The sequence below is a fragment of the Equus caballus genome, chromosome X (assembly GCF_041296265.1).
Source record: "Equus caballus isolate H_3958 breed thoroughbred chromosome X, TB-T2T, whole genome shotgun sequence".
NCBI lineage: Eukaryota > Metazoa > Chordata > Mammalia > Perissodactyla > Equidae > Equus > Equus caballus.
The window spans coordinates 19,037,783-19,063,401 of NC_091715.1; the positions used below are offsets into that span (position 1 = coordinate 19,037,783).

The 25,619-nt window shown below is 38.0% G+C and overlaps 1 protein-coding gene across 9 annotated transcripts in view; it reads left to right on the plus strand.

Annotated features, from left to right (window-relative positions):
- The window catches only part of ZFX (zinc finger protein X-linked), a 53,011-nt gene that overhangs the window by 21,344 nt on the left and 6,048 nt on the right, over nucleotides 1-25,619 (plus strand). For 3 of the 9 annotated variants that reach the window (XM_070256817.1, XM_070256816.1, XM_023633988.2), the window contains 6 exons: nucleotides 85-173; nucleotides 3,070-3,639; nucleotides 23,652-23,801; nucleotides 24,022-24,165; nucleotides 24,529-24,681; nucleotides 25,214-25,354. In XM_070256817.1, coding sequence (XP_070112918.1) covers nucleotides 113-173; nucleotides 3,070-3,639; nucleotides 23,652-23,801; nucleotides 24,022-24,165; nucleotides 24,529-24,681; nucleotides 25,214-25,354 — 1,219 coding nt within the window. In that variant the 5' untranslated portion in view covers nucleotides 85-112. Of the gene's footprint in view, nucleotides 1-84; nucleotides 174-1,436; nucleotides 1,492-3,069; nucleotides 3,640-19,201; nucleotides 19,394-23,651; nucleotides 23,802-24,021; nucleotides 24,166-24,528; nucleotides 24,682-25,213; nucleotides 25,355-25,619 lie in introns of those variants that run through there. The other 6 variants (XM_014728792.3, XM_023633989.2, XM_023633990.2 and 3 more) reach the window with 6 other exon arrangements.

Consider the following 25,619-nt stretch of genomic DNA (forward strand, 5'->3'; position numbering starts at 1 on the left):
TTTTGTTGAGACTTTTTGCACATGACGTTTTTAATATATGATATAAAAAAAGTAATACTTGCTTTACTTTTTTCCCTAATTTAGGAGCTGTGACTGATGAGAATTAAAGGCCATGGATGAAGATGGACTTGAATTACAACCACAAGAGCCAAACTCATTTTTTGATGCAACAGGTATAACTACTTGGGTTGTTCCACTTCCCACCTACCACATTTGGAGTTGTTTATCAAGTGGACAAATTGTAGACTCTTGCATTGATATACACATTTAGTATCTTGTTATCCTGTCGAGTGTACAAATGTTAAAGTGAGCACATTATTATTCCCCTCCTTAGAAATTTGACTCTCTCACAACCAACTCTCATATTCTTGTCAGTAACAGCAGCAGTATCGAAACCTTAATGTTATCTTCAGTTATCTCATCTTGCCTAGTTATAGCATTAAGTCCTGTTAGTCCTCCCTTTGAAAATGTTCCTTGCTTACATCTCTTCATTCTACTTGCTACCACATTGACAGGCTCCGTCATCTCATTCTTAGTCTGCAATAACTTTTAAATTATTTTCCTTGCCCTTAGTCTCTTTTATCTAGCCCCCAGTCAGAGTACTCATTGTGAAATAACACATGGATCGTGTCATTTCTCTGTTTTCCATTACCCAGCAAGTAAAATATAAACCTAAGGCCCTCCACGTTCTGACCCCATCCTACTTTTACAACTCTGTCTTTCACAAGTTGACAAAAGGAGCCTTTTGCTTCAGGAAGATGGAGCCTTACTTTACTCCCCAAACCATACAAGGAAAATTAAATTCATGTAGTTCTGAAAATAGAAAAAAAAAATTATTCACAATTTTGGATTATTGATGGTTCCAATTATATAACATCATAAAGTGATTATGCTAGGTTTTATAATGTAAAATGGTTTTATATCACAGTAACTAGCTACCCTTATAAATAAAATGTTAACGAGTTTTCCAGTGGACTTGAAATGATTATATTGCAGTATATTAAGGAAACAGCATTAACTTTATCAGGAAATTAAATATTAGTGATTTTTAATTTTAACTTTTCTTCAGTCTCTAAATCCAGTGGGGATATGTTTATTTTTCTTAACAATTTGGGATAATCTTGACTCATACTAGGTAATTTCAGTTTGATAATGATAAATGCAAAGTTATAATTCTTTCTTCATTAGAACATTAAGTATAATTAATGTGCTTGAAAGAGAGACTAAGCTCTTTGGAGAAAAGCGCACAGTATTTGCTAGCTTAATCTTGCCACAAGCAAGCCTTGGTCATGGGCTAAGTGGTAGATTGAAGGGCTATTGCATTTTAGCCCTGATTGTTAACACTTATGGTGTTTGTTTATCTTTGAGCAAGTCACTTAATCTGCCAGGGCCTCCGTTTTCATATGTCCTAATAATAATGATACCTCTCATTACAGTTTTTCAGAACACTTCCCATACATTCCCATTTGATCATCACAACAGTCCTGTGAGGTATGCATGGCAGATACTACTATCCTCATTTTACTGATGAGGAAACCGAAACTCAGAGGTTAAATGACTTGCCCAAGGTCACAAAACTAATAAGTGTCCCAACTCTGCTCTCTGATTTAGATTTTGTAACCAGTGCTCTTGCCACTAAATGCTTTCATCTTCACGTCTGCAAAATGGAGATTAGTGATTTATTGCTTGTTGTTAATATTGAGAATATTGAAAAGAAATAAATATAAAGCATTTTGTAGAAGTTCTATGGAAATTAAAGCAAACACACTCTTTTTATTATTTCTAGATGTAGTTAAAATGGCTTTAAAATTTCCTACATTTTTTAAGGTTCTTTGGCCTTTATTGATCATTTGTGTTTGTTGAACAAAGCCATGTGTCTTTCTGAGGGCCTGGCTAGTGACACACCGTTGATGAGTTAGGGAACTGCTTGATCTCAGTCTGGTCTGAGTCACATCCAGAAGCACTAAGTGACTGAATAGCTTATTTTTAGGTAAGACTTTTATAAAACTTCGTTTTCTTTTCTCTGGACCAGGAGCCAAGATACTGGATTTGTTTTCTTTTATGTTGTGTTACATTATGTTTTTAGCAAGGATATCTGATTTCGATTTTGATTTGTGGCATTCGTTCAGAGTAATAATTAGCGAGCACCATAATCTGTGCAAACTGTGTGATCTTGGTGAAGTCATTTAATCTCACTGGGCTTCAATTGATTCCAACCCTCTACCTTCATTCCTTAACTGCAGAGTGGACTAGAGTAGGGTTTCTTATGTTCTGAGGAACCTCCTGGGGGATTGGGGTCTGGGGGCTGGGAGGAGGCCAGATGGAGGTAGAGTACCCTGTGAAGTTGGGGCGGACCCTGCTCCAGCTAACCTCTCCCTCCACCGCTCCAGAGCAGCTGCTCTTTTATTCATTTTATCTATCCACAGAGACTCCTTAACCAGTTGTCTTTCCTCCTTAACTGTGGCCTTCTAGCCCTTTTTTCATTTATGCCCTGATCCTTTTATATCCTAGATTCAGAGGATTAATTTCTAAATTTCCATAGTCATAAATGGAGGATATTGTATCAGAACAAAGGGGCAGAAAACAACAAGAATGGAAGGGAAGTAAAATAAATACATGGGAGAGATGGAAGGGAGAAAAATGAGTTGAGGAAAGATGGAGCAAGAAGGAAAAGAAATGAGAAACACATATAATGGAAAATGGTATATTTGCCACCTGAAGTTGCTTTACTTATTCATTTTTATAATCATCCCTTCTTATGTATATGGGTTTAATTTTAGTGAGCGGAGAATTCTATTTTCATGAATATTTTTCTTTTATGACTGCCTCAATTGCTTTGTTTTTCTGTTATTTCCTCATCTATTAATTGATGTGGGATGAATACAAAACTTCTGTTTCTGATATGATTCAAAAATAGATTCCCTCTTTATTTCTTTATCTATCTTAATGTTTGAGAAAACTGAGGAGCTAGTCTGTTTTCTTGGCAGAAATTAAATCACATTTACATTAATTGAGGTCGTCATGCATACCTACTTGAAATTTGTGATTTTAATTTTTTTTTTTTTTAAGGAGCTGATGCTACACACATGGATGGTGATCAAATTGTTGTGGAAGTACAAGAAACTGTTTTTGTTTCAGATGTCGTGGATTCAGACATAACTGTGCATAACTTTGTTCCTGATGACCCAGACTCAGTTGTAATCCAAGATGTTATCGAGGACGTTGTTATAGAAGATGTTCAGTGCCCAGATATCATGGAAGAAGCAGATGTATCTGAAACGGTCATCATTCCTGAGCAAGTGCTGGACTCAGATGTAACTGAAGAAGTTTCTTTAGCACATTGCACAGTCCCAGATGATGTTTTAGCTTCTGATATTACTTCAGCCTCAATGTCTATGCCAGAACATGTCTTGACGAGTGAATCTATACATGTGTCTGATGTTGGACATGTTGAACATGTGGTTCATGATAGTGTAGTAGAGGCAGAAATCGTCACTGATCCTCTGACAACCGACGTAGTTTCCGAAGAAGTACTGGTAGCAGATTGTGCCTCTGAAGCAGTCATAGATGCCAATGGGATCCCTGTGGACCAGCAAGATGATGACAAAAGCAACTGTGAGGACTACCTTATGATTTCCTGTAAGTCTTGGGGTACGGTGATTGTCAAAGAAATTTTTGAAGGCTGTCTTTCCTAACTTAATTTCAGGGGTGAAATTTTCTTGACTTTCATAAAATTAAAGTAAATCTCATAGACCTGCATTGTTGTTTCAGTTTGGAGCCTGTAAGATAACTCAAAGTTAAGAAAAGTGAAATGGTGCAGAGTAAAGAGCTGCTTCTCTATAAGGACGCAATAGAAAGATGAGATGTCTTCAGTCTAGAAAGACAAAGACGGAAAGGAATAGAACTGAACTTTGTGAAATCGTGAAGGATGTCATTAGGCTGTTACCAGCCTTTATTAGAATTAGGAACCCTCTTGAAACTTAAAAGGAGTTTAACTTGGAAAAAAGTGTATAACCGAACTACTTATATTCTTGTATATGGATGTACGCTACTATTTATGTAATACTTATATACTCACTCTACTTATATAATATATAAAATGCTATTTATATAACAGATAGCATGGAAAAGAGCTCTGGAACAGGATTGAAACATAAATGATTCCAAAGCATGATTTCAAGTATGATGGACTCATATTAAGTTATTGAAGAAAAGTAAGGTGTTTTGGAACATACGTTAGTCTGAGAGGGCAGCTGTGTCTTCTTGTGACATATTTTCTTGGTATCACTTTCAGAGATAAAATCGTCAGTTGGATAGACCACAGTTTTGACCCAGTATGGAGATTCTTATGCCTTTAGGAACTAAACTTCAGACAAATAAAGACTTACAGACCATTTGCTTAGATAAATTCACAAGACTATTTGCTTTGCTTGAATACCCATTATAATACAGGAATTTAATATAACATATAGTAGAGTCCACCAGCACTTTAGGAAATACCTTTTAAAAGTTCTTGAGGTTTTAGAAATCAATGAATTCTTTGTGTAAAGAGGAAGAAAACACCTTCATTCAATGCATGTTTATTGGGCCCTTACTATGTGTCAGACATTGTTCTAGGTAGTGCAGAAATGGATTTGTGCTAAATAAAAAAAGTACCTGAAACCATTATCCTTGGAGAGCTTACAGTCTACCGCTGGAGAAAAAGATAGGTTACGCTGTGATGCAGAGGTGTGACTAAATTACTGAGGAGACAGGAGGGAGTTGCTGACCTTTGAACTCAAGGATGAGTTCTGGTTTTACAAGTTAAAAAAGAGCATGGGTGGGAGGGAGACATTCCTGGCAAATGGTATAGTATGTAAAAACGGTCCTGGCCTCTGCTGGGAATGGTGGGAACTTTAGGATGTACTTGTATATCTTTGTGCACTTTGTTTAATTCCTTAGAATAAATTTCTAGAAATAGAATTGCTGGATCAAAGGGTGTACACGTTTACAAGTCTGGTTATATTGTCTCAATATTTATTTTATTTTTTTGGTGAGGAAGATTGGCCCTGAGCTAACATCTGTTGTAACTCCTCCTCTTTTTGCTTGAGGAACATTGTTCTTGAGCTAACATCTGTGCCAGTCTTCCTGTATTTTGTATGTGGGATGCCGCTACAGCATGGCTTGGTGAGTGGTGTGTAGGTCCGTGCCCAGGATCCTAATCCATGAACCCTGGGCTGCCGAAGTGGGGCACGTGAACTTAACCACTACACCACTGGGCCTTGCCTCAATATTTTTCCTAATATAACTCCTTTCACCAACTTTATGAGATTGTCTGTTTCCCTACACTCTGACCAACACGGAGTATTATTTTCATTTTTAGTTTTTGCCAATCTGACAGGGGAAAATATGGTATCCTGTTTCAAGTTTGAATTTATTTTAGGAAGATAATCCTGGTAGTAATATGGAATAAGAATAAGCATAGGTGAAGGAGAGATTAGTGGCAGAGAGTAGTTGAAATGGTTCGTGTATGAGATAAAGAAGATCCTAAGTACCTTCATAGTAATGGGGACAGAGAGAGGGAGCTGGATTCAAGAGAGATTAGGAAGTAAAGTGGATGAGGTTTGGTAACAGATAGAATAGGGGTGGGGATTTGAGGGAGAAAGACTTCAAGGAAGACCCTAAGACTTCTACCTTGGGAAATTGGGTACCTGGTCATGCCATTACCTGAGAGGAGGAATAGATTTAGTGGAAAGACAATGATTTAGGCCCTGTTAAAAGTTTGAGTTGCTTGCTGGGGACAATCTGGTGGATGTTTTCTCTAGGCAATTGAAAACATGAATTTGGTGCTTTTGAGAGAGTTTGTGGCTAAAGGAAGAAATTTGGGACAACAGAATATAGGTATTATCCTATGTGGAAATGGATGGTGGTCCCCAGAGAGTGCTTGTAGAGTAAGAGTCAAGTATGGATCCTTTGGGTATTTAAGGAGTAGGGAGAGGAGAAAAACCTGTGAAAATCAGGAGGTTTTGGGAATAGGAGGAGGCGAAAAACCTTTAAAGAGTGTTTTTAACACTGTAAGAGAGAAACAATTTCTAGAAGTGTCGGTCATTCAGGAGAGTGGGCTTTTTCGTTGGGCAATTAGGAGGTCATTGGTATCTTAATTAGAATAGTTTCCATAAAGCATGGGCTGATGAAGGGGAGATAGAAGAGATGAGCCGTAATGGATTGAGAAGTTGGCAGAGGTGGAGTACGTGAAGTGGTTTGTATAGATTGCCGTTTTGATCAGTGAAGGGATAGAAGAGGCAAGAGTACAACTTTTGGTGGTTGGCTGGATGGTGAACATGTGTTGAGCACATTTATAGGCTTATGGGTGCAGAACACAAACCATTGGATAGAGACGGACTGAAGATAAAGGAGGGGCTAAGAGATGGAGCAGGTTCCAGAGAAGAGGAAGGAGGACTGACATGTGAGTCCTAGGGAGGACGAGTGAATCCTCCTCTCGAGACAGGAAGGCAGTTAAGGATGGGGCCCCTATCCATAAAATTGGAGAGCCAGGGATGGAAAGTAAAAGGAGTGGTTGAGTGTTGGGAGCTATTTTCTCTGTGCAGCAAATTCACCTGCTAATGTAGAAGGACCTGCAGAGGTTGGGTGGAAACTGAAGGATAGTGGCGAAGGGTTGAAAAGCCTTTGCCTTATGGGGATGAGCTGGGGCAGGAAGCTAAGAACTTATAAGATAGATGGCTGAACTTTATTGAGGGGCCAGCTGAGATTGGGAGTCTTAAGTTTGTATGTAAGACACACTGTTTAGTATGAAAATGTTATTTTTAAACACCACTGCCAGATTTTCAATCACAAGACCAGGCAACCCAGGACAAGGCTGGAGAAAATAGGGAGTTGGCTTCGTCATGCTTTGTGAGGGGAAGAGGAGTTGGTGAAACACTTAAGAGAAAGCAGTCTCTGTTCTCTTTGATTTCTCTTTTTGTTTTCTGCCTTCTTCTGTCTTAAACTTGTTTGCTAAGGAGTAAAATGCATGGCATTGGTTTGACTTTTAGCTGCACACTATCTTTTGCCTTTATTACTGTTTTAGGAAGTTCACCCCTCCCAGAAAGTCATTAAAAAACCCTGAAGTTGCTTTAGTAACAGTTGACGTAGTATACTAGATTCCTGTATTACAGAGTCCAGACTTGTAAAATTTTCACTGAAAATCTTATAATCATCTTTCTTTTAGGCCCTGGGTTTCTGCTAATTTACATAGATTTTAACGTTCCTGAAAAAAGTAAATATGGATGAACACAAACTGCTATTGTAGTATATTTTAGTATATTTTATATATGTATATATAATATATAGTTTAATAATACAATGATAATTTATTCCTTTCCTTTTAAGATAGAATGTCACATCCAAGCTTGAAGAATACAAGAAACACACACACGAGTTATCTTACTCTATTTTACTATAATGAAATAGTTCGGTTGGTTTTAAATTGGGTTTAGAGATGGTGACTTTTGGTAATATCTTTTGTTTTCTCTATTATACAGGCACTTTGTCACTGTTTTTTCCTCCCCTCCACACCATCGTTCCTTTTCCCTTCAAAGTAATGATCATGGTATAACATTTAATTTACTGTTGGCTTTGGAATGAAACCAATTGAAAGCCTTGGAATTAATTAGCATTTTTCTTGTTTCAACCTCCCAGTAAAGATACTTCTTTTATCCTGCATTTTAGCTTACACAATATATTGATTTCACAAGTTTGGGATTGACAGAGGCTTTGTGGTAAGTGTATAGAGGAACTGTGGCCCGATTTTATCTGAGATAGAGAGTGCTGAGATGCCATTATTAGCGGTCAACTTGAATGCTTTTCATAATATGAGAGATGATGGTGTCTCTGAATTCCTATGATATTTATTCATCACTTCATAAGTCAAAGAAGAAAATGAACAGAAGTCCAAATACTCTTTAAAAATTTCAGTAAGTCGTTGAATCTGAGAGCCTAATAAGCAGCTTTTATAAAGTTTTTAGTGTCTATCTTGGCAGATTTCTTCCCTCTGAAGGTCTCATTTAAAATGATAAAGTATCAGTCCTCATTCTTTATAGTGTCATGGTAGTGTATATTGACACAAATGCTCGTTGTCACAGTATGGCTGCCTTTGAGGTCAATTCATCTAGTCTTTGCAGTCTAGATTATGATTCTTTCTAAATTGATTGTATGTTTCTTGAAGACAGGAACTGTCTGATGCATCTTAGTCACTTATGTGTCTTCCCCATGAAACTCTATACATATTAGGTGTGAAATATTCGTTGAATAAACGAATATACGAATACTGTAGCTGAAAGTCTAGATATCATGCCTCATCCAAGGTATTAATGATATATTTCTTCCCTGCTACTGGTTCTTACTTATTCTGGTCAGGCTAGATATCGTGTTACTGCTTTGTGGCACTTAGGAATTTTCTGGCGCTCTGAGAGGTGGAGTGTTTGAGTCATCCACTTGTTACTCAAGTTATTTCTTAGTTCTCCTTTAATCTGAGACAGCTGCCAGACATCCCTAATTTCTTTGCAGTGGTCTTCAGCCTCCTGGAGTTTCACTTTGCAGCTGTATAATCAAGATGCTATTTTGTGAAACATCAGTTTGTACAATGGGGAAAGTTGGAGGAGATCTGGTGATGATGAGTCAGGCACTGCCTTAGAACAGCTGCAGGAAACAAAATATTCTTTGGGTGCCTCTGATATTAACATGATTAATGAGATGTCCCTCTAGATCTTGTTGACATTGCCTATCTTTTAATTAAAACAGTTAGGTAGAAGATGAGTGAGAGTTAGGTGTTCCTTTCTAATCCTATATTCAACTTAAGTGTTGACATAAAGGTTTTTTGGGTAACAGCTTTATACATGTACCGTACAATTCATCCATTTAAAGTGTGCAATTCGATGGTTTGTAGTGTATTCACAAACTTGTGAATCATCACAATCTTAGAAAATTTTTGTTACCCCAAGGAGAAACTCCATACCCTTTAGTTATCACTGCCATCCACCCTCTCCATCCCCTCCAACGAAGCAACCCCTACTGTACTTTCTGTCTTGATAGATTTGTTGATTTTGGACATTTCATATAAATGGAATCCTGTAATATGCGGTCTTTTGTGACTGGCTTCTTTCATTTAGAATAATGTTTTCAACGTTCATCCATGTTGTAGCATCCATCAGTACTTCATCCTTTTTTATTAATGAATAACGTTCCGTTGTATGGGTATACATTTTAGTCCATTCATCAGTTGATGGACATTTGGGTCGTTTCCACTTTTTGGCTGTTATGACTATAATATCAACATTTGTGTACAAGTTTTTGTGGACATATGTTTTCATTTCTCTTGGGTATATATATGAGAGTGGAATTGCTGGGTCATATGGTAATCCTATGTTTAGCCTTTTGAGGAACTGCCAGACTGTTTTCCAAAGCAGCTGCACCATTTTACATTTCTACCAGCAGTATGTGAGGGTTCTAATTTCTCCACATTCTCTCCAGCACTTGTTAATACTGTCCTTTTGATCGTAGTCATCCTAGTGGATGTGAAATGGTATCCTGTTGTGGTTTTGATTTACATTTCCCTAATGGCTAATGATGTTGAGCATCTTTTCATTTGCTTATTGACCATTTGTATATATTTGGAGAAATGTCTGTTCACATCCTTCGCCCATTTTTAAATTGAATTTTCTTTTTATTATTTAGTTGAAAGAATTCTTTATATATTCTAGATACAAGTCCTTTATGAGATATATAATTTGCAGATATTTTCTCCCATTCTGTTGGTTGTCTCCAGTCTCTCTCTCTTTTTTTTTCTGCTTTATCTCCCCAAATCCCCCCAGTACACAGTTGTATATCTTAGTTGTACATCCTTCTAGTTGTTTCATGTGGGACACCGCCTCAATATGTCCTGACGAGCAGTGCCATGTACACGCCCAGGATCCGAACCAGTGAAACCCTGGGCTGCCGCAGCAGAACACATGGACTTAACGGCTTGGCCATGGGGCTGGCCCCTCCAGTTTCTTGATAGTGTCCTTTGATACAAAAAAGTTTTAAATTTTGATGAAGTCCAATTTATCTCTATTTTTTTTCTTGCTTGTGCTTTTGGTGTCATATTTAAGAAATTATTGCCTAAGCCAAGGTCATGAGGAGTTACACCTGTGTTTCCTTCTGAGAGTTTTATGGTTTTAGCTCTTACATTTAGGCCCTTGATCCATTTTGAGTTTATTTTTGTACATGGTGTGAGGTAGGGAGCTAACTTCATTCTTTGACATGTGTATATTTGGTTGTCCTAGCACCATTTGTTGAGAAGACTATTCTTTCCCCATTGGATGTTCTTGGCATCCTTGTTGAAAATAATTGACTGTAAATGTGAGGGGTTTATTTCTGGACTCTTTAATTCTCTTCCATTCATCTATATGTTTGTCCTTATACTAGTTTCATGCTGTCAGGAGTGGGTAGTGAATTTGCAAAATTTACTACCCTAAATATTAAAGACTAAATTTTAAAGTCCAGGCAAAAATGCATAATTCAGTTTTAAAGGTTTAGCAAAATTAATAAGTGATGGTGACATAATACATTCTTATGGAAAGCAAGGGTCCCTGGATATGTGTGCGTACTACCTTTTTTAGTAACATCAAAGGAAAAAACTAATATGCCTCTTGAGCATGGGGTCATTCCTGCCAAAAACTGAACACTTGGCTAGAGAGTCTCTATTTTGTTTTTTTGAGGAAGATTAGCCCTGAGCTAACATCCGCTGCCAATCCTCCTCTTTTTGCTGAGGAAGACTGGCCCTGAGCTAACATCCGTGCCCATCTTCCTCTACTTTATATGTGAGATGCCTGCCACAGCATGGCTTGCCAGGTGGTGCCATGTCTGCACACGGGATCTGAACTGGCGAACCCCGGGACGCTGAAGTGGAATGTGCCAACTTAACCGCTGCGCCATCGGGCTGGCCCCCAAGAGTCTCTATTCTAATGTAAACATATATGATGCTTCATTTCTAATCCACATTTTAGTAAAATATGTGCTTTCAGTTATTTTAAGGAGTTTTAAAAGAGATTAATAAAAATTATAGCAAATAATTTAAGTTTAGAACCCTTTAAACTAGTTTGGATAAGTGAAAATATCACCATTTTCAACATGTTGATTATAAAATTGGAAATTTTATTTTGTCCAGACCATAACTTTATTAAAACTTTGATGACAGCAAGTGTGGAGTAGTAGTATAGCTGTCTTCTCTCCATTTAGTTATTTTTATATTTTAAGGCCAAAGAGTTTTTCATGAAGATAAAGTTGTATCTGAAGCCCTATTTTTCTACAGTATGCAAATGCTTTTATAAAAGCTGAATGTTAATAAGTCGTTAGATTGATTAATTCTTAACTAATGCTTATTGAACTCTTTTGGTCTGCTGGCATATATATATAATTTAAGTCCATTTGAATTAATATTTCAAGGAAGAGCTCAGGTGCTAACGTGTGCAAAATGCCTTCAGACTCATCAAACCCGTCTTCTAATGAGCTTTGTATCAATTGGCATTTCCATCTGAAGACGTAATGAAGTTTGTTTGGTGAGGGGAAAAAACGTTTTGGATTGTATTTGTGGTTTGATTGCTATCAAGTCAATGTAGACAAGTTAAAATTTTTTTTAAAACTTAAGCTTTTTTATACCAAGAAAGATTATTTAGTTGGAGATTTGTAACAGGTTGGTAACAGTAAAAATAGGTAACAGTAAACCTTCAATAAATAGTATCTGTGTGCCAGAACTTAATATACATTATTGTTTTTATAACAACCTTATAAAGTTGGTGTTATCATCATTTTACAGATTGAGTAACTGGGGCTCAGTTTAACTTGTCCAAGGTAACATAGCCACCTAGCATTAGGGCGAAGATTTGAAATCAAGTGTATTTTATTCCAAAGTGTCTGCTCTCATATTGCCTTTCTTTGTGTGTGTGTGTGTGTGTGTGTCTGTGTATGTGTGTATAAAGTTAATACTACAAAGCAATAAAGTTTGGGATAAGTAGTGCTTATTGGTGGATGGAGGAGGTAAAGAATTCCAGTGATTACTAAAATTTACAATATTATTGAATGCCCAATTTCAACAATGTTAGGAAATAATGGGGGGGGGGGCGCTTAAATATTTTCTTAGTTAACTTGTTATAGCAGAAGGCCCCCAGACAGTTTCCAAGCCCTATGCCATTGTTTTTCTACCTAAAAAATGTTATTTTCTTTCAAATTTGTTTACATGAGGAAAAGGAGTCATATATAAACTATTATTTCTACTCTTGCCCATGTTTCCTCTTCTTCTGTCTTCATTCAAAAACATTTATTGATCAGCCGCGATAATCTAGGAACCTTACTAGCTGTTAATCAGTGAAAGTATCTGACTTTTTAGAGTTCACAGTCCTGGAGAGAAGACAAACAGAAACAGGTAATTACAGTTGAGTGTGAAAAGATATATAACTGGCTACACAAAGTATTTTGGAAGCACTAAGGGAGGAAATGGTGGGAAATTTTGGGTACACTTGAGTGAGCTAAATGCTATGAAAGCGTTATAAACCAAAGTTCTGTGGAAGCTTCGTTGAAGATATGACTCAATTTATTTCATCTCTACTCCTATCCATTTCCCTCCCTCCTGTATGGTTTGGAAGCAAATTCCACGTATCATTTTGTTCATAAGTATTTCAGTATATAGTTCTCAAAGACAAGGATTTTTTTTTTTTAAGATTGGCACCTGAGATAACATCCATTGCCAATCTTTTTTTTCCCTCTTCTCCCCAAAGCCCCCCAGTACATAGTTGTATATTCTAGTTGTGAGTGCCTCTGGTTGTGCTGTGTGGGACGCCACCTCAGCATGGCCTGATGAGCAGTGCTATGTCCGCACCCAGGATCTGAACCAGCGAAACCCTGGGCCGCCAAAGCAGAGTGTGTGAACTTAACCACTCGGCCACGGGACCAGCCCCCAGACAGGGATTTTTAGAAAAATGAAACAATAATGCCATTATCACATCTTTAAAAAAAATAATTTGGGGTGAACTCAATTTGAAGGATGAATAAAAGTTTCACTGTGTGGCTGAAGAGGGAGGAATGGCAGAGAGGAGAGTATGTTTAAAGGCAGGGAGATGTGAAAGATCTTTGAGTGTTCAGAGACTTTTTCTTTGGTGTGCAAGTAATGTCTTTGGTCAGGAGAACGGAAGAAATGGTGAGAAATAAGAGTGGCGAAATAGGCAGGGCCCAAATCATAAAGGCCCTTGAATACACTAAGAAGCCTCTTTGTCTTTTTGATGTGGAGAGCTGTTAAAGGTTGTATGCAGATTAATAACAACATACTTAGATTTATAGTTTAGAAAGGTAATCTTAATGGCAGTGTTGAGAGCGCATAAGGTAAGAAGAAAATCAGAAACAAAAAGTCCACTATGGGAGGTTGTTGTAGTAGTCCAGGTAAGAAACAGATGATGATGGTTTGAAATAAGGTTCTATCAGTAGAGTTTGGCCGATACTGCTTCATGACATGTTTAAGAAGTAGAACTTGGATTAAATTTAGGTTTGAGGAAGAGGGAGAGTTTGAAGCTCCCTGCCTGGTTTCTGGCTTGTGCAGCCTGGCAGATGGCAAAACCATTATTAGAGGAAGAGCACATTTAGATGTGCTGAAGATCTGTCTACAGGGTTGCTGCACATAGCTGTCCACTGTACAGCTACCGTGTAAATGGCACCCCTGCGGACATGGAGCCTGGTGGCCCTTGCCTTCTAGTTTACACGTTTTGGCTGGTTGGTCTGATATTAGTTCCTAATTAAGCACAACTTTGGTCATAGTAGACATCCAATAAAAAGTGGTTCAGGGAATGAATGAATATATAAATCCAAACCCCTGTGTTTAATGCAAAAACTCTGAGGATCCATACAATCTGATGATTTATCTATTGATTCTAGGGGCTATTAGCACAGGAGACATGGTAAAATATTTGTTTATTTCTTTGTTCTGTGGGCTGATTGTTGGATGTGTATGTATCTTACCATTATTTTTATATATGTGCTTTATCAGTTTTGTTTCTTAAACCATTTGGTAAACCAAAGAATAACATTTTAGAATTTTAAAAATGCGTGTCTACATGGGACTATTTCTGAAATGAGAAAAGTCTTATTTACTGAACTAAGAATATTTTAGAGATATGTTGATCAAACTTTAAGCTTGTACTGATAAAATTCAAAAAGGTTTCTGTTAATCCATCTAAAATTCTTGTGTCTTTATTGTAGGTACTCTGAGATTTATTTAGAAATCAACACTAAAAGAATTAAGACTTTTCATTTAATGTTCAATCTGGATATCAGATTTATGCCAAGAATAAAGTGCTCAAATAAGGCAAAGATGTTGTAGTCCTCCCCTGCCCCCACCACAACAAAGACTGGCTAAAAGGTCTTAAATCTTGAAAGCCTTAGAAGTAACTGGAGCTTCAGATTGGCCTTATGACTCATAGTTACTGTTTATCTGCTTGAGACCTAGACAGAATCGTCGGACAGCTTGTCCTTTGCACAGATCTGTGATTACTTTGTGGGATAATGGGAGTGGGGGAGGGGAAAGAGAGAGGAGGAAAGAGGGAGAAAGAGTACATGCCTCTCCTTTCGGGGTCTTAGAGAAGCAACACGGTTTGTGGAAACAGCACCTGCAGCTTAGAGTCAGCCAGCCTTCCATTTGGATACCAGCCCGCCTGCTCACTAGCTGTACGAATTTGAGCAAGTTATTGACTTCTCTTTGGCCTTGGTTCCCTTATTTGTGAAATGGCAGTAATACTACCTGCAGCATGGTTGTGAGAAGTAGAGATCATGTGCACCAGGTATCCATCACAGAACATGCCCGTCAGTAACTGCTAGCCATTGTTATTGTCCACACAGTCTTTCTGTTGGTGGCATCCACTGGGCTAGCAAGACTAACTCTGGACTAGCTTCACTTAAGACCTTCCTATTATCTGTCCCATCAGGGAATTCTTGAGTAAAGATAGTCACTCCTTTCCTTTTCCCCTGCATTTATAGTATTAAGAAATCAGTTCTTGGTTAACTAGGTTTAGTTAACTATGTTTTAGACCAATTCAGTGCAATTCGGCAAATGCTTTTTGTTAATTATATCTCTGACATGCCAGAGATCACTGTAACTTAGGACAGGCACTTGAATGGCTCTGATCCTTTAATTCCCTGTCTACAGAATGAAGCTAATTTCAACAATTTTTTTAACTTCTTCAAGAAAGTTTCAGGGATTAAAGGAAATCAGATTATAACCAGTTCTTTGAAATCTTTTATAGGCTATATGGTAAAAATAAGATGGAATTTTAACCCCAGAAAAGAGGGTTCCTGAAGAGGAAGGTAAGAGAGGGAGGTCTAAACGTGAAATTTTAAGTCTCTTTATCTGCTGGAACATTTGCTGCATGAGCAGAATGCTTCCTGCAGCTTACTGAGTCTTTTAGGTGCTCTGGTTTCACATCTACAAAGAGGAAACAAAACACCTAAGTCGTGGGATTGTTGTCGTTGATTTCATGGTAAAATATAGGGAAACCGCTTACAGTGTCTGCAACGTAACAATTTCTCATGAGCCCAGGTGTCCTTTTAGGAGGAACTATCCGTCCATGGTGTATCATCACTATTAAATAGCCACCCGCCTACACAGGAACCCTTAGGATGTTGAATACTATCAAGTTTTTATCCTGCAGTTTTTCTTTTGGTTGGATTTTGGGTTTAGAGGTTAAAAAAGATTGAAGTGATTAGGTAGTGAGACTTTTGAACTTGCCGGAGTAAGTTAGAACAGGCTCTTGGTTCAGAGAACTGAATTCTCTCTGACAGCAATACTGAGGTATGGTCTTAGGAAAAGGACTGGTTTCCCTCCCTGCCCTCAATCCTAACACTCACTTTAGAAAAGATTTGCATATTCAGACTGTCCCTTGAAGTAACTTATTTAGGAAGTAAAATCGTCTTTATTTTTCTTTCCAATTAATCTGTTTCAAGATCTATCAGGTAGCTTCCGGGTCTGGGAAGGCTGGGATTTAGGGACTCAATCCTTGTGGGTACTGGTCATAGGTTTATAGATTTCAAGTTTAATTAAACTTTGAGGAGCCAGACCCGTGGCCGAGTGGTTAAGTTCACGCGCTCCACTTCGGTGGCCCAGGGTTTCACCTGTTCGGATCCTGGGCGCAGACATGGCACCGCTCATCAGTCCCTGCTGAGGCGGCGTCCCACATGCCACAACTAGAAGGACCCACAACTAAGAATACACAACTATGTACCGGGGGGCTTTGGGGAGAAAAAGGAAAAAAAAAATCTTTAAACTTTGTCTTTGAGACTGATTCTATCCTCATAGTGCAGGTTTTCCTTAATTGTTTATGCCGTCTAAGAAACATATCCTCAAGTTTGACTGACTTCTCTGTCCAATTAGGTTTTTCTGTGAGCGCTCCTTTTCCTGGTGACTCGCCTCTTGAAGCTTCCTATCCTGATCCGTTCTGGAGTAGTTGCTTTCTAGGCTTACTGTAATACAGACATCTTTCTGAAATTTTCCTTCTCTCATTTCATGAGATTAATTCACTGTTTTCTGGATCCTTGCGTGACTTTCTTAATTTACTCCCTTATTTTATGGGCCTACATATTGAAATAACTTCCTAAGGAGTATAGATTTGTATACTAAAAATATTTTTATTCTGCCCTTAAACTTGATTGATAATTTGGTTTAACAACAGAATTGTAGGTTGAAATGAATTTTCCCTGAGAATTTGTGTTGGCATGTTTTATCATCATCCAGCATTCAGTGTTACAGTTTAGGAGCCTGATGCCATTTTGATTTTAATTCCTTTGTGGGTGTTTCTTTTTCTTTCAAAAGCTTTAAAGATCTTCTCTTTATCCCTAGTGGTCTGAAATATCATAAGGTTGTGCTTAGTTAAGTGTGGGTCTTTTTTCATGTGTTGTGTTTTCATGCATGGTGAGCGCTTTGAATCTGAAGATTCATTTTCTTCAGCTCTCTGAATTTTATTTAATATATTGCAAGAAGAATTTCTTAAACAGAGCAAGAGTTTATTCCAACAATTGTCTAAACTTGTGTGTTCCAATAGAGTAGTCATTAGCCGCATGTGGCTAATTAGAGTTTAAATGAATTAAAAGTAAATAAGATTTGTCTAGTTCCTAAGATGCACCAGCTACGTTTCAAGTGCTCAGTAGTCACATGTGGCTAGTGCAGATATAGACCATTTCCATCATCACAGAAAGTTTTATTGGTTAGCACTGGCCTATAGGCTCAGCAAAATTGCAAACATCATGTTCTCTTTTTTAAAGATTTTTTATTTTCCTTTTTCTTCCCGAAGCCCCCAGTACATAGTTGTATATTTTTTTAGTTGTGGGTCCTTCTAGTAGTGGCATGTGGGATGCCACCTCAGCATGGCTTGATGAGTGGTGCCATATCCGCGCCCAGGACCCAAACCGGCGAAACCCTGGGCCACCAAAGCAGAGCGCACAAACTTAACCACTCAGCCACAGGGCCGGCCCCAAGGTTCTCTTTTTTAAAAATCAAAGAAGAGATACAGAGGTTCAAAGGATATGTTATAAGACATTAGAGGCAAATAGAAAGTAAACTGACAGAATTCAGAAAGAAGCTGAAGAGAAAAATAAAAATATGATCAAGATAAAAGCTACTATAGAAGCAACTGTAAGAATAAATATGCCTCAGTATATAACTGGGGGCAGAAGGACCGGGCTTTAGGAAATCACAAAAATGAAATGATAAAAAAAAGTAAAGATACAAAAGTGATAATGGAGATGGATAGACATGGGAGACAGGTAAAGGAGACAAACACATAAGTATAATTCCTGAAGAAAGGAATAACCAATGAACTATAAAAATATTTACTTATTAATTTTTTTGGTGAGGAAGATTGTCACTGAGCTAAACATCTGTGCCAATCTTCCTCTATTTTTTTCTTCTTTGTATGTGGGGTGCTGCCACAGCATGGCTTGATGAGCGGTATGTAGGCCTACACTCGGGATCCAAACCCATGAACCCCAGGCCGCCAAAGCAGAGTGCGTGAGCTTGACCACTATGCCATTGGGCCAGCCCCCTAGAGAAACATTTGTAATGCAAGAAATTTTCCTGAAATAGCGATTGAATCTTTCTTGTTTCAAGAGATTGACAAAATGATAAAACCACCATTATTCCACCATCACTATTAAAATCATAGTGATGTTTAATGAACTTTAAGGATAAAGAATTATAGGGACATCCACACAGAAATACTCAGTGCTAGAAGACAGTGGAACAGTGTCTACGAAGTTTTGAGAAAATATAACCCAAGAATTTTATACCTAGACAATTTGTTCTTCAAGTAAGGGTCATGGACTAACATTTTCAGGTATTCAGGAACTCAGAGACTGTAGCACCCTTTTAACCCTTCTTGACAGCCCTGTTTGGTAATGAATCTGTCAAACCAAAGGATCAATCAATAGAAAGAACTCTAGAATGGAGAAACTGTGGTAAAAGGATTGGTAGTGAGTATTGAATTCACTTAATATAAAACTAACTATAAAATGTTTGGGAAGGAGAGGTGTATAAATATGTTAATTTGTACATCTTTCCTAGTAGGGTGACAGTAGATACTAGCTTTAAAATTGATTCATATTATAAGCAAAAGATGACATTGTTTTTATAATATTAATTTTTTCTATCTTTAGAGGGTTAAGAACTAATGACTAAACGTTTACTTTAAGATCAGCATTCGTATATTTAACAAATGAATGTTGCATGCTGACCTTGTGTCAGGCAGTATCATAGGCACTTGGGATACATCAGTGAACAAAATGGATGACAGTGTCTTTCCCTCGTGGAGATTATATTCTAGCAGAGGTACCCAGACATAAATAAGTGATGTAGTGTAAGTGATATGTGCTTGGGGAGGAAAAAAGAGGGAATATAAAGAAAATTTTGAGTTGCAAACGTAGTCAGAGTTTGCTGAGAAGATGACATTTGAGCAGACACTTAATTTTGCGATGTCTGATAGACATCAAAGACAAGTACAAATCTGAGTTCAGGAAACAGGACTAGAATGGCAGTGCGAAATTGAGAGTTGTTAGCATATAAATGAAATTTAAGCTGTAGGACAGAGTGAGATCACCGAAGGAGTGATTGTAGATAAACCCAGCCCAAGGACTAAGCCCTGCGGTTTGCAACATTGAGAGAGAGGAGGAGACTCCTCCAAGGACTGGGAGGTGTGGCCAGTGAGGGAGGAGGAACCTGAGAGCTTGGGGCCGGGAAGCCAAGTGAGGAAAGTGAATCACAGAGAGTGCTGCTGCGGGGTAAGTCAAATGAGTGCTGAGAATGGGCGACCTTGTTGAACAGTTTGGTGAAGTCACGGGCCTTCTTGAAGTGAGTTTAGGGGATATGGAATGACAAGAATTGGAGGTGGTGGAGAAATGGGATCAAGAGTTTTTGTTTTAAAGGGGGCAGAGAATAGCTTGTTTGTATGCTTATGAAAATGATCCAGTAGAGGTGTGGGGGGAGAGAGAGGCGAGGTGCTGGAACACTAAAGAAGGGGCAGGCTTTAGCTAGGAACACAGATGTTTTGTCTATGGTAACAGGCCAGGTTTAGTTGCTGGTAAGTGAGTAGGTGTGGTAGTCAGTGGATCATCTCTTATCTGATTGTTTCAGTTGTTCTCAGTGAAGTAAGAAGTGAGATCACCTGAGAACGAGGATGGGAAGGTGATATTAGAGATTTGAGGAGAGAGGAGAATGTGGAAAATAGGAGAGCGGGAAAGTAGCAGAAAAGGCCCACTTCAGGTTCGGGGTCATGAATTTAAAGTGAAACAGTCAGCGGGGGTGGGTATGTGTGTTTCCAACCGGATTTAGCTGTATAGGTGCTGGTGCAGAGGCGAAGCGGAAAATTGCATTTAAGCCAAGTTTGTGGTTCTGCCAGGCCAGTATGATGAAATGAAAAGAGGGCTAGGGCCAGGGAATGAGAGTGACTCTGGGATGAAAGTTGTTTTTTTGTTGAGTTCAAGTAAATTCTAATGTAACCATTTTTGTTTAAAAGCATGCTATAATATCTAATTTTCATTAAAAAAAACTCTGTTCATTCTTTCTTCCGTCCTTTTATTTATAAATATGCCTAGAGAAATGTCTGAATAATTATCTGTAAATTCTACTGATGCTTCCAGGTGGTAGGATTTTGAGCATATTTTAATTTCTTTTTTATACTTTAAAAATACTTAACAAATCTGTATAATTTCTGCAACAAGCAATATATATGTATTTAAAGCAAAGTTGAAAAAGCATAAAAGAATGGAAATAAAAACATGTTTAAGTTCAGGGCACATGGCGTAGTCTGGGGGCTGCTGGGGGAGACAAGACTGAAGGGAGAAGGCAGTTTGGTCAGAGGTTGGTTGCTATACTGTGAAATGTGTATTTTACTGGGTAGGAAATGGGGCACCATTCTGTGCTAGAGATTAAGGTGACTGGATCTTTGTTTTAGGAAAGCTAACTGAGGGCATCGTGGAGGGGTGTTTGGTGGGAAACCTGGGGAGAGAGATCAAATGGTAAAGATGTCTCTCTTTATGATGTTAATTTAGACAAATTCATTTCCACTGCAATCCAATACCATATATTTTTCTATTTTGGCAAAAATTATAATGAACTTTGTCTAGAAGCTTAGAGAGGTGAGAATAACAAAACAATATTACTTATTTCATAAGGTTGTTGTGAGGAGTAAACGGTACATTTTAAGGGCTTAGCATCATGCTTGGCGTATGGTATGTGGTCAGTAAATGTTTGTTGTTATCATTATCTATCACAACCACCATCATTCCTTATTATATGGGTTCTCCGTGAAATGTTAGATCAGCATTCTTTTAACAGACCCTTGTAGTGGTGGCACCACTGCCCCCAGTAATTTTTCTTTTTCAGGAACTACTGGGCTTTCTGAAATCTTAATGAACTATGTTTTTCGACACGATAGTATTTATTAGCATTGCAGATAACCATCCCCTGGTTTTCAGTCTTCATGGGGTTTTACTGAAGCTCCCTTGAAGCAGGATAAAGTACACCTATATTTTGCTATTACTAATGAGATCGTTGATAAGTCAAATTTTTCTTCAGTTTTGAAATTTAAAATGCTGAATGAGATGTACAGATTATTATTATATATGGCTTGAGGAAACTGATGCCAATTTTATTTAGAAAAACCACATAAACTGGGAAGGAAATTTACTAACATAATGATGGAATCTCTGGTTGGTGGAACTATTAGTGATTTAAAAAAAAATACTAAATTTTATACAGTGAGCATACATTTCTTAAAAAAAATCAGAAGATGAAAATAAAGGTCTGGGTTCTAAATACAGGCATCTCCTCACTCTCCCACCCCTCATTTAGTAGTTCACTGACTTTGGGCAAGTCACATACCATCTCAGAGCCTTTATTTCTTTATCTGGAAAAGGTGAGACTCAAATGAAATAAAAGTGCATAGAAATGCTAAGGAAATTGCAAAATGCCATGCAAATGGTAGTTATTATTAGAAGTAGTCTTAATTTCCAGAAATTATGCTCTTCTATTTTGGAAAGGCCTTATTCGAAAGCTCTAGTCCTTCATTACATCAGAAAAAGGCATTTATGCAGACATCATACATATGATGACTCAGTTTTATTGAAGCCTTCTTTGTTTTTAGACATTCATTTTTAATGGTAGCTTTAAAATCAGTGAAATTTTGAGTCCTTAACGGGAACATCACAGTGGCTTTTTTTTCTTAAATCTCTTCTGTACTATTTCATATTCGGACTAATTTCATAGGTTGAGTTAGTGAGGCAAATTCTCAAGGTGAAAATCTGAAGGTGAATTCTACTTTTGTTTAACAGTGGAATACCTTTGCTCGCCTCTGGTAAGCCTGTATATTTGAAACGTGTTTCCCCTCACATTTATGAAAGCAAACAGAAAGATCTTGTACTCCAAGTTACAGGTAAATACGTGACATTTTGCAAGCTCTAAAATGATTAGATTTTCTAGTCATCAAAGGTTTTATCTTAATGAGTACTGACATACTAACGTACGCAAAAACAGTTACCCTGACCTTTTTCTCTGTAAACACAAGGACATTTGATTTTCCAGTACCTGTTAGAATCAGTTTTGACAAAGCTTGCCAAAAGAGGCCATGTTTCATCAACAATATCAAACTGTTCAGAGATGAGTTAATGTAGCAGATTTATTCAGCACTCTCTTGCTAGTTTGGTGAGATCTTCGTCCTTCTCATACGACCTCAGTTTGAAATTCAAAACCCACCTTTAAGAAAATAACATTGGCGTAGTCAGCTGAGTATGTCATAGAAATATTTAGCTTTGAAAAGCATAAGTACAAATCAGGCCAGAAATAAGGATATAGTGCCAATTCTTTCCCCCTACAAACCATTTTTATAAAGCATAGTCAAGATACTTGAATTTGGGTAGTTATGTTCAGGGTTCAGGGAACCTCTCTTTTTGTAAACTACGAAGAGTTTAACCAGCTGATCTCTTGGAACCTTCATTTTGTTAAGCTTGTCTTACTTCAGCTCATTTTTTCTAGCATCTCAAGCTCTTAGCCCAGTCTGCCATTCTCTCACTGGTAACCAAAGCCCTTGCCTCCTATTTCATAGCCCCGGCTGGAGCCACCAGCCATGAACTCCTCCGATGTTCTGCATTACAGCCTTCTCCCCTTCCCTAAACACAGTGTAGCTTCATTCTCATCCATGTTTACCCCCTCAAGTCTCAGAAGAATAGTGTATTTCTCCTACTGAAGGAAAATTCCTTCAGCGTTGTGCCTACTTTTGTCTTCCCCCTTTTCTTCTGACATCTTGATCCAGAAATTTCACCATGTTCTTTGGCTTCAGCCTTGCACTTTCTATTTTCTCTCACAGACTGAGCTTGCGTGAGTATTTTTATCAATTAAACAGAAAACTCCTTGACCCTACAACCCATTCTAGTTACTGCCCCTTTGTTCTCCATCTTAAAATTAGATTGAAGAAATTCACAGCTTCCATTAAATCCTCAACCCACCTTAATCTGACCCCATACAGCCTTCACTACACTGCTTTTCACTGGGAACATCAGTGACTTCCAGGTTACTACGGTCAGTACAGACATTCCTCCTTGACTTGTGTTCATGCTGCATTATTGCCAGCATGGTGTAGCAAAAATGACCATCTGAGCTTGTCACTGCTCTGCTTAAAAGTCTCCCAGCACCTCCAACAGAGGTTCTCAAAACTCTGATCAGGATCCTTGGGCAAGGTACCTCTAAATCTGTCTGTATTATCAGATCCCAGCCCTGCAGATTCTGATTCTCTAGTACTGGTGGGTTGGGGCCTGTGTTTTTAGATTCCCTAAGAGATTTTTGATACCTGACCAGATTGAGAAACCTCCAGCCTACCAGGATCAAGTCTCTGAGCCCCTCTGCCTGGTTGCACAAGGCCTTCTGTGACCTGGCTTTGGCTTAGCAGTCAGCCATATTTCCCACCATACCCTGCATGTCTGCTTGTCTAGGCAAAATCATCCAATTTTATGTGAATCAAGTTAGAGATGATATTTGTAAAAAGGGCTTTTGAAAATGGTAACATTTATTTAAGTATCTGCTATTATTATTTGTAATGTGTTTCCTGCCTTTTTAGTGGATGATGCTGGTAAAATAGAACACGACGGTTCCTCTGGAATGACCATGGATGCAGAGTCGGAAATCGATCCTTGTAAAGTAGATGGCACTTGCCCTGAAGTCATCAAGGTGTACATTTTTAAAGCTGACCCTGGAGAAGATGACTTAGGTAAGAGGAAACCTTCGGTATGTTATACATCCTGATCCAAGCACTTCAACCTGATTACTTTTGGGTGGTTTAAATTGAGAACATTTGAAATCTTTTCTGAAGATAACTTTTAAACAAGGATTCCAATGTAGCAATAGAAAAGTATGTGAGATGTAATAAGTGAAACAGTTGGAAATGAAATTTTTACATAAATCCTTGGATATGTCATCTTCTCTGATAGGCGGCACCGTAGACATTGTGGAGAGTGAGCCTGAGAATGATCATGGAGTTGAACTACTTGATCAGAATAGCAGTATTCGTGTGCCAAGGGAAAAGATGGTTTATATGACTGTCAACGACTCTCAGCAAGAAGATGAAGATTTAAGTAAGTAGGTGGCCTTTTTGTGGGAGAAAATTTTATGTTCCTGTAGCTTTTTTTTTTTTTTTTTAATATGGCCAGTATTTGAGGGAAACAAGTAGCGTTATTGTAGAGATGATTATGCTGGGATATTCCCAGTGACCCGTTATGTATACTTAGAATGTTGTTTTAGAAACAAATTATGGTGAAAGCCAAGAAATGATTCATTCAACAAATATTTATTGAACGCTTACTGCGTGAAAGCTGTGTTCTAGGTATATAATATTTGAACCTTCTTTCTACTTGTTTATTAACTGAATTCAAATGAAAATATCTTTCCTGTGATCTCTGTAAACCTAGTCACAAAAATTTATGTAATTTTCTACCTAGACGTTGCTGAGATTGCTGATGAAGTTTATATGGAAGTGATTGTAGGAGAGGAGGATGCTGCTGCAGCAGCAGCAGCTGCTGCCGTGCATGAACAGCAAATCGATGACAATGAAATCAAGACCTTCATGCCAATAGCATGGGCAGCCGCTTACGGTGAGTCACAGAGCAGCTCTTAGGATTGAGTTGGTTCTTGATCATGAATTCATGATAGGAAAACAGTTTCTGTGGTCTTAGGTTTAAGAAATCTGAAATACCAGTAACCCTGGAAGGGTTATTTGATTTGAACAAGAGTAGAGGAAGATTATAAAGTCTACTTTTTGTCTTTATTTTTAACAGGAATTTCCTTCATGTGTTTATTACGTAGAAGGAAGTACTGCAAGAAGTACACAGGCTTTCAAGCTGAAACTTTTCATCTTGATTATATCTGGCCCAGGACTTTACAATTTTGGGAAACAACAAGGGAGTCCATGGGGCAAAACGCTGACATGTGTTTTTTAGATTTGGAAGCTAGGCATTTCCTACAGTCATGCTATAATAAATGTCATAAACCCATTACCTAGAATGGGGAATTTCTGTCATTCATGAGTATCATGGCTTACTTTTCGTTGTTATAGTTAGTAAACAATCCCTAATTCATTATAATTTATAATACTGTATAATTTTGTTTTTTAATGCGCATTGTTAGGTAATAATTCTGATGGAATTGAAAACCGGAATGGCACTGCAAGTGCCCTCTTGCACATAGATGAGTCTGCTGGGCTCGGCAGACTGGCTAAACAAAAACCAAAGAAAAGGAGAAGACCTGATTCCAGGCAGTACCAAACAGGTGAGGGCGCACGAGTCCACAGCGCAGCGTGCTTTTCGAGCTCTCAGATGAAACTCTAGTATGTATCCACAGAGGTGTTGGGATGGCATTTTAGCTGCTAGACCACGTGTAGCTTTTGTGTATTGAATTTGAAAATATAATTTTAAGAATTCAGTGATATTCATGAATGATTTCCTTGGATAAAAAGAAACAGGAAATGGATCAAACATGGATGAAAAAAATTCAAAATTCAGGTGATTTTTATGTGGAAATGAAAAGAAATCCC